The sequence below is a fragment of the Seriola dumerili genome, unplaced genomic scaffold (assembly GCF_002260705.1).
Source record: "Seriola dumerili isolate Sdu_G_001 unplaced genomic scaffold, Sdu_1.0 BDQW01000056.1, whole genome shotgun sequence".
NCBI classification, from domain to species: Eukaryota; Metazoa; Chordata; class Actinopteri; order Carangiformes; family Carangidae; genus Seriola; species Seriola dumerili.
The window spans coordinates 2,240,836-2,260,810 of NW_019174311.1; the positions used below are offsets into that span (position 1 = coordinate 2,240,836).

At 39.2% G+C, this 19,975-nt stretch overlaps 1 protein-coding gene across 1 annotated transcript in view; it reads left to right on the forward strand.

Annotated features, from left to right (window-relative positions):
• The first annotated feature begins 5,934 nt into the window (after nt 1-5,934).
• The window catches only part of wrap73 (WD repeat containing, antisense to TP73), a 20,386-nt gene continuing 6,345 nt past the window's right edge, over nt 5,935-19,975 (forward strand). Inside the window, exons 1-11 of the mRNA XM_022741717.1 lie at nt 5,935-6,414; nt 6,671-6,758; nt 6,926-7,078; nt 8,602-8,718; nt 15,259-15,331; nt 16,152-16,255; nt 16,658-16,744; nt 17,068-17,202; nt 17,688-17,765; nt 17,843-17,945; nt 18,029-18,154. Of these exons, the coding sequence (XP_022597438.1) occupies nt 6,690-6,758; nt 6,926-7,078; nt 8,602-8,718; nt 15,259-15,331; nt 16,152-16,255; nt 16,658-16,744; nt 17,068-17,202; nt 17,688-17,765; nt 17,843-17,945; nt 18,029-18,154 (1,045 nt within the window). The 5' untranslated portion in view covers nt 5,935-6,414; nt 6,671-6,689. The remainder of the gene's footprint in view (nt 6,415-6,670; nt 6,759-6,925; nt 7,079-8,601; nt 8,719-15,258; nt 15,332-16,151; nt 16,256-16,657; nt 16,745-17,067; nt 17,203-17,687; nt 17,766-17,842; nt 17,946-18,028; nt 18,155-19,975) is intronic.

Consider the following 19,975-nt stretch of genomic DNA (forward strand, 5'->3'; position numbering starts at 1 on the left):
TCTATAAGACAGTTTTGAGTGCACAGATTGAAATGTCCTGTTGGAGTCACAGGGAAATGATAACAGCAAGGACCCTGACCTTGATGGAATGGTTGAATGTACCTCAGACTACATTAACTTCTGTATGGACACTGTAATACCAGCAAGGACTGTACACTGCTTTCCAAACAACAAACCCTTGATCACCAGTAACATCAAGACCCTCCTCAACCAGAAAGAGGAGGCCTTCAGGGATGGAGACAGGGAGAAGCTCAGGTGTGAGCAACATGAGCTGAAGAGGAGATTAAAGCAGCAGAAGGAGGACTACAAAAAGAAAGTAGAGAGGAAGCTGCAGCACAACAAGACCAGAGAGGTGTAGAAGGGAAAGAGGACCATCACTGGCTGTAAAGAGAAGAACAGCCAGGCAACATCAGGTGATGTGGACAAAGCCAATGAGTTCAACCTGTTCTCCAACAGGTGTGACACAGCCTCACCTGGTCTCTCTCCCACTGCTTCAGCTGCAGCTTCTCCTACAGCATCTCCTCCACAACCTGAAACTGCAGCTGCAACTCCCTCCACACTGGGGTCAAGTGTCCTGTCCTTTACAGTGTAGGAGGTGAGGGCGGAGCTCAAGAGGCTACGTCCTGGAAAGGCATCAGGCCTGGATGGTGTGTGTCCGAGGCTGTTAAATGATGGTGCAGCCCAGCTGGCTGAGCCTCTTCAGAGGAGCTTTAACTTAAGCCTTCAAACAGGGAGGGTCCTAGTCCTGTGGAAAACATCATGTCTTGTTCAGTCCCTAAAGTAGGAAGACTGACTGAGATAAATGACTACAGACCGGTGGCCCTCACATCACACATCATGAAGACCCTGGTTCGCTTACAAAGAACATATTGGAGTGGATGATTCCGTCCTTTACATGCTCCACCAGGCCCATTCTTATTTGGATGAGCCAAGTAGTTACATGAGGATTATGTTCTTTGATTTCTCAAGTGCGTTTAACACCATCCAACCCCCCATTCTTAAAGACAAGCTGGAAGGGATGGGGGTGGATCCCTGCTTCACGTCCTGGATTGTGGATTACCTGACAAGACGACCACAGTACGTCAGGCTGGGTAACTGTGTCTCAGGGACAGTGATGAGCAGCACTGGGGCTCCACAGGGAACTGTTCTGGCTCCGTTCCTGTTCACCCTGTATACGGCAGACTTTAAATACAACTCTGAGTCCTGCCATATCCAGAAATACTCGGATGACACAGCTATTGTGGCGCGTATCAGGAACGGGCAGGAAGAGGAGTACAGGGATCTGATGATGGCCTTGAGTGAATGGACAAGAACTGCCTCCTTCTGAACACCCCCAAGACCAAGGAGATGGTCGTGGACTTTCGGAGGTCTAGGCCCACCCTTCAGCCAGTCAACACTCGAGGGAAAGACATTGAGGAGGTGTACACTTATAAATACCTAGGTGTGCACCTGGACAGTAAACTGGACTGGTCCCTGAACACAGATGCCATCTACCTGAAGGGGCAGAGCCGGCTCTTTTTCCTCAGGAGGCTCAGGTCCTTTGACTTTTGCAGTGAAATGCTGCACTTGTTTTATCAGTCAGTGGTGGCCAGTGTACTTTTTTATGCTGCATTCTGATGGGGCAGCAGCATGTCAGACACAAAGAGACTGGATAAGCTGGTAAAAAAGGCTGGGTCTGTGCTTGGCAGGAGCCTGGACTCACTCAGGACTGTTGTGGAGAGACGCATGCAATGTAAGATGGAGGCCATCTTGGACAATTTTTTATTCTTTAGATTTCTTTTCTTTTCACCTCCTGAAAACATGGTGGCCCTTGTTTTTTTATTCTCAAGTCTATGGTTCTCAATAAAACAGAGATATAAAATTGTTATCTCTCTATAAGAGTTGCTCTACAAGGTAGTTCATGTGTGATATTTCCCTATATACCTTAACCCAGCCCTTTCCATGTTTTCATAAAACATTAATGAGATTTAATTTCATGTCTCAAAACTTTAATGTAAACTTGTGTCTAGTCTGAACATGTTTAAGAACAACGTGTTTTGGGGAGTAACCGGTGTGAATATTTTTTTTTAAATAGTCATGTTTGTCACATAGTCACATATTGAGGGTAACACTCATCATTTTTGAATTAAGAAACAACAGCTCTTCAGTTTTCCGCAGTGAGCAGTGTGAACAACCTGCTGCTGTGACACTGGTGAACTTGCGCTACAGGAAGTAGACTGCAGTTGTTTGATGCTCTACCTCTGAAGTCAGTGGCAGCTCAAATAGGCTTCTATAATGTCTTTAATATTTATAATTTAGCCTGTTATTTTTCTCCACCAGATGCGTTAAGGATGGAACACCATATCATCATCACGGATTGTGTATTAAAAGGAGAATCCAACCCTTTTTAAGAATTCACATTTCTTATTCCTTTGCCCCAGAACAGATTTGTGAATATTTGTGAACATGCAGCACTCTCCTCTAAAGTTAGAAACCAAAGAGAGAGCCTTATAATGTGCAATGACACCCCAGTTTGTTTTGTTTATGGATTTTTGCTGCTGCTTGTGAACATTCCTTTACTCGCAGCAGATTTTGTGTCACTTGCAGCTCTTTTTTTCTTAACTTCATGATCGCTGGTTTACTCTGTGGCCATGAGAATGTGAGTACTCATGTGTAAATGTGTCATTTAATGAAAGAGTGAAGGGCTGACATGGGGAAAATAGCAGGAAATTAACAAAAGCCATTCAGGCCCACCAACAGAACAGTAATGGGCTGCCTGGCACGTGTGGTGTACTTCAGGCTTAATGATTTGAATAAGTGGATACGAAAAGTAAACTGGGGAACAAATGAACGCAGAAACTTTTCAGTTTCAGAAATCGAGTGAACAGGAAATGAAGCGTGTAGGAAAGAACCAGAGCAGAGCACAGCTACCTGAGTTTAAGAACTGCCCATTGCATTGGGCTGAAAACGCAGCATTATCCCTTTAAATATGGAAGATAAAAGCAGGACAGCCACAGTGAAGCCATGCCTGGCTCTGATTACAGTCCGCAGTTTAAAAACTTCACCCAGGCTTTTATATCCTGTTTGCATGAAGAAATCAACTGCCCTGTACTGGACGTAAGTCCGACAGTAGTGGAGGCTTTAAATTTAGTTTCTCAGCAAAGTGGTTCAGAAAAGGTTAATTTCTTTATGTTTCATGTGAACAGTGTGACATCTACTGGCCAGAATGTAAAATAGGCAAACACAAAGGTTTGTATTATCCCAAATTAAATATCAGTATAAGGGAAACCATGATTTTATATTCTAAGCATACACTAATAGCAATTACTCTAAAAACAATCAAAATGTTTTCTATGCATCAAATGTGTTAATGATTTTGGAAAAACTCTTTTTCATTTTAAGAAATAAAAACTTTAAAAAACTCAAACTGTTGTTAGCTTTACTTTTAAACATCATCTTTACCAATACTGCAATGGAAAGTTTATTTTATTGGTATAATTACGTGTTTTCATCGGGATGCCAGAACCCACCTCAGGCCAGTACCACACCTTGTGGTCCCCCACAACCAGCAAGAAATGGTAAATCATTGGCATGACTACACACAACACCTGTATGGGCTCAAATCAGAATCAAAGGGATTTGAAGATGTAAAGTGATGTTCACAAATAATTCCAAATGTAGTTGAAAATCAACCTTTGTAAACCTGTAAAATAAATCTGCATGAGAAATTCAAGTGAAGAAATTGTGCATGTCTAAAAGAGATTTGTATTTATAAAAAAAAAAAAAAACCTGAGAACAAATGACATTAGTGGTGAGGTAAGACAAAGACACTGTGAAAGAAGCGCTTTTGTCAATGTCTGTGTACAGATACAAAGCAGAAAACTGTAAGACTTTGTGCTCACAGTTCCCACCAAAGTTACAAGTAGAATTTTGACCCTATTTTCACACCTGAATCTGATTGGACAATCCATTCACAAAGCAGAGTCCAATCAGAGGGAAAGCGGTTCTGTTATAGATAGATAGATAGATAGATAGATAGATAGATAGATAAATATATACTTTATTTACCCCCTAGTGGAAATTCATGTACCTTGATCTCTGCCTTAGATCCTAAAAGTTGTGGTAGATTGCAACCCTGCACAATCATCCATCTTGAAAATTTACTACACCTTTCAGTATCTACAGCGGAGACAAAGACAAAAGAGCCACCACCCCCCTTTGCATGTTGAGTTTTACTGTTTTCTGCACTGTATCTCTACACAGACATCCACAAAAGCATTTCTACTTTCCCTGGGTCTTTGTTTGACCTCACCACTTATCAATTTTTCTGTTTTGATTCACATAGTCTTTTTTTTTTTTACAAATACAAATCTCTTTGCCACAAGCACATTTTTTTCATACACACAAACTTGAGTTTCTCAAGTAGATTTATTTTACAGGTTTACAGAGGTTACTTTACAACAACAAACTTTGAAATTATTTGCAAACATTACTTTACAAGCTACTGGGGGCAAGCTAGCGGCCCATGGCCAACTGGGGGCAAGCTAGCCGGCTCCTCTCTTTTATTTTTCATTTATTCTTTCTGAGTAAACATCTTTTCTAAAATATGCTACTGAATCTAATGTCTCAACATGAACAATGTTATTATCTATATGAATTTCTATCTTTGTTTATTTATGTCATCTCTGACTGGATATTTACTATAAAGGTTGTTGATGGAGAAGTGCTAGTTGTAGTCCCTTTAAGGTACTCACCAAAACAAAAATCATATACAGAAATCATACACCATGAAACTATTTTTCAGATAGATAGATAGATAGATAGATAGATACTTTATCTATCCCCTAGGGAAATTCATGTGTCCTGTGGCTCATTACTAATAACAATAGTAATAATAGTTAATAATAAATAATAAATGTGTCAAATGATAAATAAATGGCCTTGTAACCTTTAACTTATTTAGTATATATTGTGCTTTATAACATACTCCGTACTATTAGCACCTGTAAGAGATGAGCTGGGACTGACTGTACAGGACTAACGAAGATAACTGCCAACTGATTATAGCCTACATGTAGAGAATACAAAATATTGACTGGATGATTATAATTAACTCAATGGTAAAACAAATGATACAAGCTATCTCTTTACAGGTTGGATGGGTATGAAAAGGAGTCTGTTTACAATGCATCTTCATCATCATCACAGTGTATAAAATCCAGCACCCTGCTTTCATTCACTCAGTCCGCAACATGTTTACTGTTACCATGGCAATAGGTGCCGGTTTAGTATTTAACGTTAGCTTAGCCTACATATTAAAGATGAACAATAAAAATGAACACAAAAAATATTAACAACAACAGCCATACTATCAAAGACCTTAACCGGGTCCTGTCACTTCATAATTTACAACCGTTAACGAGTGCACGTTACTTGTCGGTGATTATTTGGGGAAAATAACAGCTCATACAAGACTGCATTACTTTGAAAAGCGAAAATGGCATCGCATGTCTTAAAACTGTGCGTGTACGTAAAATGCAAATCTAAAAGCGTAGAATTAAGATCTACAAATGCTTTTTCGCTTCACAAATGCCTGTTTGAAAGTTGTAAATGTTAGGAAGATATTCACGAATGCTTTCAATTTATTTGTAAATTAATTGAATTTATTTACATTTATACGTTTTTATTCGTGGAATCTGTGTATTTGCTGATCCGTTTTATATTTGCAAGATATTTTTGTGAGTTTACAAATTTATTTTTGCATATGTGAAAGGTGTTTTAAATTTACAGATTACAACTTATGCACTGATTTTAAATCTGTTCACACAAATAATAATGAGACAAATCTATCTCCATACATACACGCAGAAAAAAAGGAAAACACAAATGATGAACTACATTTCCCAGAAGGCAAAACGCTGCAGACAGATGCTGATTGGCCAGCGTTGGTTTGTCGTTACCTGCTCAAACAAACAAACTAGCAACAGTTAGATGAACAACCTATACCCCGACAACAATCATGCGAAGAAAAAACTTTTCAAAATTGCTTGTTGGGCTTTTCGTGTCTGTTCACTAATAGACATCTTTAAAATATAATTGAGGTTGGAGGTAAGATTCTTTCATTGATTGCGAAGATCATACTTTACTGAACTGCTAAAATGCTAATAGCATTCTATGCTATACCAGTGACAGTTAACAGCTAACATTAGCATATAGCTAACTACTGTTTGCATCTCGCTACTACTGGTTTAGAGTTATCTAAGATATACTCATAGCAAGAGAATAAAATGACGTGCTTTGGACGCGTCGCTTCATTTTGCTTGAACTATATTTTGAAAATGCCAGTGAGGTAGCTCGGCTAACGTAACGAGTTAGCGACCTGTAGCCTTTTCTGCTGAGGTTGCTTTGAAACGGACTAAATCCATTTTGACTCGGGTAAGTACTTTTCCCACATAACAGCTCTTCTTGCATTGGAGAAGATCAGTCTATGTAATCTATGTGTATATTTACGGTGTGAAGCGTTTTTATTGACTGGACTTATGGTGCCATCACGTGTTACTATTTGGAAACTGCGACTGTTGAGAAGAGTAGACTTGTTAGTCAAAACTGCTCATCTCTCAAGATGTTAAAGGTTTGAAGAAACTCAGCGGGCCTTTTTCAAATGTCATATCATAATGTTTTCACTATGCAGGATTAGTAGTGATCGTAAGATGAATTTCTCAGAAGTCTTCAAGCAATCCAACCAACTTTGTAAAGTTTCCCCAGATGGGAAATATTTGGTAAGTAGTAAACTATATACTAATTTGTAGTTTTGTAGTGTGTGATGGAGTATAAATAATACTTTCAACTCCCTTTTAATTCCCACAGGTTGTCAGTTACATTTTGTAAAAGTGGAGGAGATTAGAGGTCTTGTTTTTTCTGACATGGCTCGGGTTGTCCTCCACAGGCTACCTGTGTGCAGTACAGGCTGGTGGTGCGAGATGTGAGCACCCTGCAGATCCTGCAGCTCTACACCTGCCTGGACCAGATTAATCACATGGACTGGTCTTCTGACTCTCTCTTTATTCTCTGTGCTATGTACAAGAGAGGACTGGTACAGGTAAGTTATGAGAAGGAGACACCAGTGTGAGTATGAGTATGCTCAGTCATATACCTGTTAGGTTGCAGTCTGTCTTCGTCTGTTAGATTAATACTGTTAGTGGCATTATGATTGATTAATTAATGGTAATTTTGAATGGATGAAATAGTTGACCTATTCTTGCCTTTATTCATAGTTGGACAATTTTACAATTTTAGCAATATCAAGGCATCTCTTTAAGCTCCAGGAGCTTGTAGTAACAATTATGCACTGTTAATGTTTGTGTTAATTATGATGTTTAATCGATTAAAAAATTAACTAAGTGATATAAACAATAATCCAGAGATTAACCAACAACAAAAAAGTTTGTCACAGCCTTAAAATACTATATTTAACGTACAGTATTGCCCAAGAAAAACACCAGATTTCTGCTGATTTCCAATGCACTCAAAATTTGACAAAATTAACATTTTATATGGTTTTTAAACAATACTTGGAGAAATCGTCTTAATCATTTATTTACTGTGTTGTACTGTGTACGTTTTGATATGTTGGTAGATTGGTAGAGAGTACATTTGCTTTCGTTTGGATTTTAGTAGTTGATAAAATCTTTCAACTTCTAAGTCTAGACATGTGAGAACCTGGGTCTTAAAGGTGCTGGTTTAAGAGGTTGAAGTTGGCAGACAGAAGTATTAAGATAAAACAACATAGTGAGGCAACATTATTGATAAATATTTTAAAGTATCATCCAGGCTGCAGATTTTCTTTTTCTTTTTATTATGGTTAGTAGGGTTTTTTAGCTGAAGTTTTTTCTGATAGACCTAATGCCTTGATGAAATGGGTAAAAATAAGATGAAGTGCTTTTCAGGTGGGATTGCATAGAATTTACTGCACTGAACAGCTTCAAGGCCTTTGTTCATCACATCCTGTGTTGACAAAATTTAGAAATCATTTAATCAAATACAAAAAATAATATAAAATAATATTCTCTTCTAAACAATTATTTTGTGTTTTCACTGGCCGTGTTTATTCATTTGTAAATTTCACTTTCATATAGTGCAGTTGCCCTGTTGTGCATCCGTTAGAAATGGTCCAGCTGTTATTTTGTGCTAATTTGTTGAAAAGCACTTTACAGCACTGTAGATGAATTTGGATTCAGAAGAAAATTCAAAAACTCATTGTTTGTACAAGTCAAATTGTCATATTGTTTGGTAGTGTTTCATCATTACTTTAATGAAACATGTAGAAATGAAATTCACCATTTATCACATAAATCTGATAAATCTTATCATTCATTTATACTCTATTTAGACTAAAACTTTTTAAAATTCTGCATGTTAGTGCAATGTCACTTTCATGTGTATCACAGCGTAGGTAGCTTACCTTTGAAGAGGTATCCAGCACCAGTCTTTCATGATTTCTGATGGTCAAGTGTTTCTTACTGATACTGTGGGAGATACAGGATGTGTATGAGGGATGTCATCAATGACGGCTGGTTGCTGTCCTTCTGTTACTCTTCCACTTCTCTCTGTCTTTCTCTTCAGGTGTGGTCTCTTGAACAGCCGGACTGGCACTGTAAGATTGATGAGGGCTCAATAGGACTAGTCTCCTCGCGCTGGAGTCCAGACGGACGTCACATTCTCAACACCACTGAGTTCCATGTAAGTGTGAAGTTGCTGCGTGCATGCGTGCATGCATTCATGCACACAGAAGTGTGTTTATGCAAATGCTTGTCTGGTTTCAACTGTTGCTGGCCCGCAAGTGAGGGGGACCTGAAAATAGCCAGACACCAGAGCCTTTCTTGACTGCCACTAGACCCCCCCCCCCACCTGCTGCATGTATTCAGCCTGATTTCATAGCTCCCCTCCTGTTAGCATCCTGTCATACATGGGTCTCAAGTACCTCTTGAACATGGGTGCAATGTGTATGTGCCCTTCCGATGTAGGTCTGGGGGTTTTTTTTGCAGCAAGTCCTTTTAATGATGTTCGATTACTATAAGCTATTATACAAAAGGTTAAAAATCATGTTTTAACAAGTGTTAATCAGCCAGCCTGAGATACTTAGTTAGATTGCTCCAAAAAATCTACTGTGATTAAATAAAATGGTCTAATGTTTCTACCACTGTAGTTGACTCAATGCAGTGATATCAAACCATAAGTCACACTTTGGAAGCTACTGAAGGATGAAAATTAGCTTATATCTGAGGTGTTTTTTACACAAGGAAAAATAACTGTGTAGATTAATTCATTCCTTTAAATAGAAGTTTTGATGAAGTTTCACTCCCTTGTATAGAGCAGCTGTCTGATTAATATAAGGGCCAAATTAAAGTCAAAAGATGTTGAGTGTTTATAAAAGTCTGCAGAATGAACTACAGATTAGTAACGATGCATTTAGGTCCACTCTGTGCCTATCAGTTCCTGTTTTAAATTCACTCCACAGTAACCACGTGTTGTAATGGCTGAGCCGCTACACTTGGGCAATGCGGAATACGATGGGGGCACCGTTGTCGACCACGTCTGTAATGCTGAACCTGACTCCAGGAATCATTTGACAGGTGTTGTGGCCCAACACACCACTGTGTCTGGTCTGGAGTGGGGAGCAGGGAGTGCAAGTGTCTGTGGCATGTCTGCTTTGTGTCTGTCTGCATCTTCCAAAAAGGAAAAAAGGAATAGGACGGAAAAGAATGGAGGCTCCTTCCCTAGACGTCTGACTGTGACTTGACTTACAGTCATCTTATGTTTGAGCAAAGGAATGAACCAGTTCAAATAATCAATATCAAAGTTGTTTTTTTGTTTTTTTTTTTATTCCTCTGCATCAGCAGCAGCCAGGGCCGGAATCATGTTTTTGGGTTGTCCTTCTGTCCGTCTCTCCCATTCTTGTGAACACAATATCTCAGTAATGCCCTGAGGGAATTTCTTAAAATATGGCACAAATGTTCACTTGGATGCCAGGATGAATTGATTTGATTTTGGTGGTCAAAAGTCACTGTGACCTCACATGATACGTTTTTTTGCCATAGCTCAAGAATTCATATGCTAATTATGAAAAACCTTCACACAAACGTGTAATAGGATAATATTATGTTCTGCAAGAACACTTCTGGATATTATTCAGTGCTGTAACTCAGGAGCAGAAGGGGAGATTGTGATCATATTTGTTGCAACTCAACTGGTTGGTGGAGGCATACAACCACAAGTACCTTAGTAAGTGTTTTGCTGAAATGATCAGTTGTTCAACAGAAGAATAATATTCTGATTATCAATCTGTTGTTTTTAAGTAATTTTTCAAACAAAAATAAAGAAATTCTGAGAAAACACTGTTGAGTGACCAGAGAACAGTGACAGTAAATTGTCATGGCCAAATTTCTTTTGAATTATTATTGGGTATTTTTTAATGCTTTTAACGATGAGAGATTTTCATGGTAGTCCATGACGCAACATCTTCTCACCTGTAGTTCTGCATTGCCCTTATCACTGGTATTGATATGAGGTGGAAGTTTTAGTACTTCTTACTGTTATTGAACATCCTTTTGTAGTTGAGGTTGCAAAACTACTTTACCAGAGGCACCAGGCTACCACATTGCCAAGGGGCCCGCTGAACTTGCCTTCACCCCAGCCCAAGATTTCATTAAGGCTATGCCAGACGAGTGTTCGTGTCAGGCTTGAATTTCAGGCCCACTCATAAACAACCCGCTATATTAACTTGTTTAGGGACAGCTGCCTGTGGTGTGGATCGTGTCTCTGTGTGTGCGTGTGCGTGTGTGTGTGTGTGTGTGTGTGTGTGTGTTTGTCTGTCTATGTGTCAGTAAATCTGCTTAGCTGGCTTATGTGTTTGTCTGTCTGTTTTTGTATAGATGTTTTAGTTGTTTCCTCTTAACCCCAAACAGAATATCTTCAGATCTTTCTGATTTGTAGCTATACAATAATCTATAAGCCATTCTCTTACTGTCACAGTGTAAATTGTGAGCTAAGTATATTGGTCTGTGATGTTAACAGGGATTTCATTGGCAGCCCTACACAGACTACAGGTGAGCACTGCTTTTTCAGGCAGCTAGAAATGCTCTTAAGCCATTCCTTTATGGCTTCAATGTAGAACTATTTTGTTTTTGGAGGACATGTTAAAAAAAAAAACAGCTGTTTTAAAATATAGTATGGCACAGATTTAATAGAAAGTCACACTGCTGAAACCTAGCCTATGCATTGTTAGACTTCACGCAAGTCGTCTCCTGTTTGAATTCCGATCATTTATCTTAGGACCTCACAAAATGTCACTGGCACGTCCATGTTAATCCACCTTTACCAGCTGAGGGGTGATAAACTGAGGGTGGAAAAACTCTAGCCAAGGACATCATTGAGCTAGATCTCTCTAATGGTTTTTACATTGTTGGGATCGGATTAGCAATAGCATTCTTGGCCAGTACTGCTGGAGCCTTGCTAACGTGTAGCATTGTTGGCAAAAACACTACTGGACCAAACTGCAAACGTAGACAGCTGCTGCACTGCATCATGGGACAATAGCTCACTCATACCTATGTGTGGGCTGTGGGAAGCTCCAGTTCCTTGGTAGAATCATGAGGCTGTAACAGGAGAAATAGGCTATATTGGTTTCAGATGGCTTCCTATGTGGAATGCCTACAGTCTAATCCTCTGCTGACAGATAGGCCTATATGGCATCAAATGCACTTGCCCATTCTCTTGCACTGGCCTCGGCGCACAATAAGAATGGCTGATAGATATGTTTTATTCCAGGTTGCTGTCATTAACTTTGGTCTGCAATTGATCGTAGTTATCATGTTGCCCACAGGCTGTTCTACTGTGGTTTTCTTGTTATGAATACTTACTACTAAATGGATGTGCTGGTAGAAATTAGCCACAATTATCCTATTTGGCAGTGTTTTAAGAAACTTGTCATGTCAGATCATGTCAAGTAAAGTGTTGTTATTATTGTTACTGCTCTTAATTATAGCTAAGGGCTTGAAAGGACAACAGCCATGTTATGAAACAATAATTTGCTGCCCATTTTAACACCCATTTAAAAAAAATCCCACAAGCACTCTGTCTGGTAAAAATGCATGCGTGTAGTGATCAAAACAATACTAAAATAAAACATTGTACTTGTATTTAATTACAGCCGGTTCTGATCACCAGTTGCATTTATATTAACCCCGGCACTGAATTTTTCGCTGTTGTAGTGGAATTTTGCCTTTTTACACCACCCTCAAGTCCTTAGCCCCCATCCCCAAGCTGCTGCTCACCTTTGCTGAGGATACTTCATCTAAAGTGTAGCTTTACCAGCTAAGGATCTTATTGCATACCACCCCCCATGGAAAAGCATTTCCCACCTATTTTCCTCATGCTACCCTTCCTCCACCCAGTTTAAAGTTACGCTGCCTTTCGGGTCTTGAGCTCCCTGCATCCCCGATGTGGTGGGTTCAAGGCATCTAAGAAGTGTAAGTGTGTTTGTGTTTGAGCAGTGTTGATATTGGTTGCCATGGCACCATTTCTGAGGGGATGTCCAGGAAGCGTGCAGTGAGGTGTTATTACAGGGCTTACACAGCTGGATATCTTGACCAAACAGGAGGGTTGACACTTCAGCCCAGTTAGGTGACAGACTTGGCCCAGTTCAAATATCTGTTTGCGCTGTGATGGAAGCTTTGTCACTTGAATAGTGTTAGCTCTGCACATTCTCAAAAGCAAAATATAGGATTAAGAGTAGGCTCCAATTTATTTTAAAAGATTTTTTGAAGGGTCATTAATTGTTGTTATTAATTATTTTTATGTGTGAACAGGGTTTTCTTCAGAATGTCTGGCTGTGATGTTTGCTAAGAATTGCAAAACACTAGAAGTTTAACTAACTAACTAAACTTAAATTGCGCAAGAATGCACAGCATCCCTATTTGAAAGTGGAATGACAGTGATGATGGTACAGTATAGTGCCATTGTGTGCATGCATGTCTGCAGACCTTGGTTTTGAGGATAGCACAGTGGCTAATATTAAAATTCACATTTATGTTAAACCTGTATTTTGACATTTACATGTTTTCCCTATGAGAAGAGGAATATGTTTAGCAGTCTTCTTGGCTAGCATACATAACCAGTTTAGTTCACAATTTTAACAACTTTACATTCAAAGCATGATCAGACAGGGCCACGTGCACCCATATTGTATTGACTTCCTGTAAGCTGTAAAGGAAGGTATGAGGGTCATGCATTCAGCACCCATAATGGCGTTGTGTTGTGTTTGCATGCCTTTGCTATTTGGATTGTTTGTAATGACTACTGTCATAGTTAGAGTTTGGAAGGGGAGTCAACCAAACATCTCTTGTTGTGCAGTGTCAGGAAAGTGGCTCTCTACTATTGAACTATTAATCAAACTCCATAACTGTTCATAAGACAGTGACCTGTAGAAAATGAATGCAGATGGTCTATTATTTGTATCATATAAAAGGCAAATATTAGTCTGGATTATGAGTATACAAGTGGTCCATATGTCCTCAATCATCTTTCTATAACATTCATTATGTTTACAAAATGTAATGTATACTGTCACTCTTGGCCTGTTGTTAACGATGGCATTGCAACAGCAGCTTTCTCTGTGAACACCTTAACACCCAGACAACTGTAAAGTCGTACAAACCGCACATTCTGTAACAGTGTTATGTGCCCCTTGTCTCTTGAAGAGCAAGACGCTGCAGTTCGTACTGGTCCTAGTGTCAAAACATGCTGCACTGCTGGCTGAGTGCCACCTGCTTTTGTTGGCATCAGTCTTGCTGAAGTGAGGCTGGTGGGTATTTGAGTGACCGCTGTCAAAACTGAGCATTAACACGTAGTCTCTTTGTTATGCCGACTTGTGGCCAGATAGTTATTCTTTGGCACTGCCTCTCATTTTTGCAACCTGCTGGCTATACAACTTCCTGTTAATTTGTCACACTTGTAGCACACTTGTCTAAGATTACATCTTGGCTACTAAATGGACCAGTCCTATTTTCTTGCTGTATGTTGAGATGCTGCTTTGGATCATCTGTTAATTTAATGTGTTCAAGTCCTAATTTAATCTGTATAGTCTCTTTTGATCCCTGTCAGTGACATCAACCCTTAAACATATGCCTTTATTCCCTGTGGAAGAACACTGATAGACAGCACTCCACCCGGAGCCCTACAGGACTATCCATCTGATGATGGATTTGCTACATGTCAGTGTCTCATATCCCTCATGGAGATTTATCATAGACCTCTTCAAAGATATAAGACACTCTGTCCACAGACCTTTAAGAACATGATGGACCATGCCAGTGTGGGCTTTAATCTGGATCTGCCCAGCTGATGGCAAGCCTTTGGGAGTAGAGGAGCACTTGGAGGGCTAATTAGGCCAGAGGCCTGGTTGATTGAGCTCTTCACAGGCTGCTGTTGGCACCCAGTGTTATAGGGTTCATTTATTAGATCAGAGCCTCAGTTGGCATCTTCTCACAGAAGAATAATGGTTAAGTGTGTGTGTGTGTGTGTGTGTGTGTGTATGTATGTATGTATATATATATATATATATATATATATATATATATATATATACACATATAGACTAAAGTCTCTAATGACAGTAAAGAGGGCATCATATCCAAATGGTCATGCTGTCAAACTGGCTTGTAAAACCACTGTTTACTTCAAAACTCAATCCCTAATACTATCCTAATGTTTCTTTTACATGTGGTGCTTGGATTAGAGCCCGGCTGATATATCAGAATCACCCAGATTATTGTACAATTTTATTTTGTGACAGATATGATGCTATTATTGTTTATATTGGCTGAGCAAGAAGAAGAAGAAGTTGTAGACAAAAAAATTGCTTAAAATGATTTAGAATCAGTGTTGCAATTAAACAGTTTGTCCACTAGAGAGCACTTATAAGTATATTTTCAACTTTTAATGTTACATAGAGCACACATTTGGTCACAGTTCTTTAATAATTACTGTTTATGTTATATGCCCATATTCAAAAATGACACAAGATATTGATTGATTTTTTAAACTAAACCAATAATATGTTTATCAGTGTCAAAAATCCTGTATTTCTTAGGAATAGGGTGTGTTTATACCCTTTGTGCTGCCTGGCAGTGTGGTGCTTTCTTATCATACTTTCACTTGAATATACTCCATTGTTTATTTTATTTTATTTTTTTGTCCCTCCCTCCTCTTGTGCCTTGACAGCTGAGAGTCACTGTCTGGTCCCTGTGCACCAAAGCTGTGTCTTACATCAAGTATCCCAAAGCATGTCAGAAGGGTGAGTAAGAGAATTATATTGTTTTATTTATTTTCTCATGGCTTATGAGTCTCTGTATGAATCTGTATTACCAGGACTACCTGAGGACAGGGCCAGGGTCTGAGTGCCTCAGCATGTCCCATGAATCACATGCCGTTCTTTACCTTGTGGCACGACCCTGGGTACGTTGCCAGACTACGGTCCTCTCTGCTGACAGCTGTGCCCCTCTTCAGTAAATGGGGCATGCTCTTCATAACAGGCCTGTCAACAGCTAGGGGAAAAATGATTGTCTATGACTCTCCCCATTTTCCACATGCAATACTATGCCCTTCTGCAACCTGTGTATTCTCACAGCCGTTATATAGGTAATATGACCATGATAGTTACATACCACCGACCTGAAGTGTCAGATAATTAAATTGGATGAAATACACAGGAAACCATGAGGTTACATATTCAGGTATCAGAGATGTTTTGATCAAAAGCAAATTACTTTTTTTGTCAGTGTGTTTGTTTATTCTTTGCTGCTGCTGAGGACTCAACTTTTATTAGTGTTAATTAAAGTAGGCAACTGAATATTAAAACTGCTATTGTTTGATACCTGTTTTACAAGGACTGTACTATACCACTGTGTCAAATTTAAGCATCAAACCTGACTAATGCGGGTCTTTCTAGGTAGTTTCTTTCTCTTTTTTATTTCCAAACGTACTATATTTTTCAGTTCAACTTTCCCATTACAGTGTCAATGTCATTGTAAGCCCTTCATCATAATTGTGCCATATGCCACAATTGGTAGTTGCCTGTAAAATTGCAGCTTTCATCCGTCGTCTTTCATCCGCAGGTATAGAGTTCAGCAGAGATGGCTGCTATATGGCCTTGGCTGAGCGCCGTGACTGCAAAGACTATGTTAGTGTTTTTGTCTGTGACGACTGGCATCTACTCAGGGTAAGTGGAGCATTGGAATTTTGCTTGAGTTTTCTGACCCTACAGTATATATGTACTTAAATCTTCAGTAAGCAACAGTGGAAGAAACCTAGATTTAGCTAACCAGAAATATTGACAGATTCAACCTGTGACAGTAGAAATATTATATATGAATTCTTTGAAATTGTCATTAACCAAGATGGAGACTACACTTTCATCATTCAAGATGCCATGCAGATGCATTCAGTGACACAAAGACACTAACAAAAGTTTTTTATTCAAATTCGATGAGGTTGATGCTTTTTGTTTTTTTGTTTTTTGAAAATCCCAAACCACTGTCTTGATTGTACTGGCTTTCAGAAAGAACTTTGTCACTGTGTTTTTTTTTTTTTTTTGTTTTTTTCTTATTTATCTCTGTCATAGCATTTTGAGACTGAGACGCAGGACCTGGCAGGGTTGGAGTGGTCTCCTAATGGCTGTGTGCTGGCAGTGTGGGACAGCTGTCTGGAGGTGAGTCAGCTGCCTTACAGACATAAGATTCAACAAGAAAGGTAGATTAACCATCCTAACAACTTTGTTGAGCTGTTATTCTTTCTGCTCCAGTGGATCACCATATAAGGTGTTAGATGAAAAATAAAGCTGTAATCGTAATGAAAATGCACTACAGTTTACAAAAGCCTTTTGACAAGGTGTCGCATACCTATTGTGTTTTGAAGGAATCACCTGTTATTGTGTTGCATCCTTATGGTCAAAGTACAACATTTAGCAAAGCCCAGTGCAACATAAACAGAAGACAAGTACTGTTGCTTCATGTGTGTGTATCCTCTCCGCAGTACAAGGTGTTGCTGTACTCTCTGGATGGCCGATTGCTGTCAACTTACAGTGCCTATGAGTGGTCACTGGGTGTCAAGTCTGTGACCTGGAGCCCCAGCAGCCAGTTCCTGGCCATCGGCAGCTACGATGAAAAAGTATGGACAGACGTTTAAAAAATGATGCCTGAGAAATAAGATATCACATTGTTAGCTTGACACAACACAAGCAACAAGTATTGTTGAAAAGCAACTTGTCTTAAAAAGAATACTCCACCGTTTAGCGTTATACTTTTATAACATTGTTTAACTCATGATGGATAGAAAAAGTATCAATTATTTTCAAACTTCAGTCCCAAATGATGCTGACTCCGCAGTGACGTCACTTGAGGCACTTTATCAGATTTCCACAAAACTACCTTGTGCCAACTTTGGTCACATATGCAGTAGTGCTCCCCAAGACCTTGATATGTAAAATTTTTGTGTAAAGTTGCCATTTAAGAACTTGAGTAATTCATTTGTGTAAATAAGAAATAGTATTAACTTAAATTGTCACACATGTCTAGACTATGATTTTTTTGTGCAAATGTCAATATCAGTACAGTGCAATAAAATGACAAAAGACGTTAATATCATCATGTCAGGTGCGCATCCTCAATCACATAACATGGAAGAAAATTGCACAGTTGGACCACCCTGCAACCATCAACTGCACAAAAGCTGTGAGTATTTTCCAGGTCTTCCAGATGAGTCTTGAAGGCATTGCAGTTCAATTACTTAATGACTGTTGTGTTTCTAGGTTGTGTATAAGGAAGTGGAGAGAAGGCCAGCTGTTGGCAGTGACGACCTGTCACTACACAACATCACAATTGGCACGACCCTCTTCAACACCCAGAGCAAATGTACGTCTGCTTTTTCCATTATTTAAAAAGATGAGTTCAAGCTTTTCCAAACACAAAGTCAAATTTGTTTTTGCCTCATCCAGATGAGATCTGTCCACTGCCAGTCCAAATTCCCGTGGTCAAACCAGACCCAGACCGAGCCAACCCCAAGATCGGTGTCTCTAACTTGGCATTCAGCTCAGACAGTCGCTTCCTAGCTACCAAAAATGGTAAGACTTCACAGCTGTTCAGCTTTACCTTCATGGTGAGCCCAAGACAACTTTATTATATGTATAACAGTTTTTCTCAATCACTTTGGTGCAATTCCGGCTTCACCACTTCTCACCACTCTTAATGGAGTTCTCAATACAGTTAATGCATTTCTAACAACACTAAATGACCTGTGAAAAAGCTTTTAAAACAATCAAAACCTTGTTCACATGTGTCGAAACATGCAAAGTCAGTCGCTCACTTCAACACTGTCACCAATGAATCAAACCTTTTCACCAGAGCTTCAAGATGCCAAATGTTTTGATATCTTGATAAAAACCATACCGACTTTCTGAAAAAGAGTTCTGCAAAAAATATAAAGTAAAAAATATTCAGACACAGCAATGAAATGTGAATAATATACTCTAACTATGAGAGAGGCTGGACTGAGTCGGTTTACAGTGGCATCCATCAGAGATGAGAGATATGCACCTGTCTAATGGCTACTCCAGTGTTACTGTACAATATGTATTGGTATTGTATTACATACATTCCTATATATGTTAACAGTAACCTAACCTATTACCTATATATGACAACAGTAGCATTTTGGAAAATAACTATTGTTTCAATATTGCATTGGTGTCTACTGTACTGTGTACATTTCAACCCCTCTCAGCAGATTACTGCACTGTCCCTTTAGAGCACTGTATGGAAATGTATATACAAGCCTATGGAAGACAGAAGAGCTTTAGATTTAGAACATGGTGTATCCAGAAATTCACTATAAGGACAAAAGTGTTGGTCATTTGATTTTTAGATGTGTTTATGATATTTTCAATGCAGTGTTTAGTTTTGCAGCAGATATGAGGTACTTTGCATTTTGTGTGCAATTTCGTTTTTTTGTGTAGAGTTTTGAAAAAATGAGACGTAGGTTAGAAAATGTGTGAAAGCAGTTGTACAGAAAAAAAAATCGTAAAAAACAAAAGGTGTAACCCTGAACCCATGGAACTCATGTCAATCGGAAATAGACAAAGAAACATATGCACATCAAATCGTATAAACTCATAGGGCATGCAATTATGTTAGGTAAACTTCCACTATTCACACAGTATGTGTCGTATATATATATTATATATAGTATACTAGTACTATACGTATGTATATCATCTCAAAGCGACTTTAGTATAGCTTCAGGGTGCAGTGAGGACACCGCTTTAGTGTAAATATTAAGTACGTACCAGTATTGAAGTTACTAAGTTTTAAAAGAGTGCCAAGGAATTGTTTTAATGGAATTAATTAGTATTAGGTTTTAGACATGTGAGGGGTCTTTAAGGAAAAGGATCTAGCTCGCCTGGGAAGGAGATGAGTTTTCGAGGAGGTGAGAGAGTAGAGAGGGGGACCGCGCCTTTGCTTCTGGAGGGAAATTGGGTAGTTTGGTTCCACCATCTCAGAGGGATAACCCGGACGGGATTTGAAGAAGGTCTGGTACAGTGTGGAGATCACCCTGGATTGTTTGTGTGTGCATGCGCCCACGTGCGTGTTGCGCGTGGCGTGCATGTGTGAGAGATGGGAAGGTCTTGCTCTCTCAGTACCATGATTTGGGCATTAGGAAAGTTTAGTGCATAGGAAAAGTAATTTGATGATTAAAGGCCCCTCTTAGCAGATGCAGGGGCCTTATCACGAGTGAGTGGTTCTGTCAGTTCTTATCTGTATGAGGTTAACTTAACCTGTTTTCATTGATCGCGACCTCGAGATTGTCAGAGCTGGCCGATGAGCAAAATTTCATCAATATCACATGAGAAAAACGTCCTTAACGGTCAGTGAAGTCTTATGGTGCG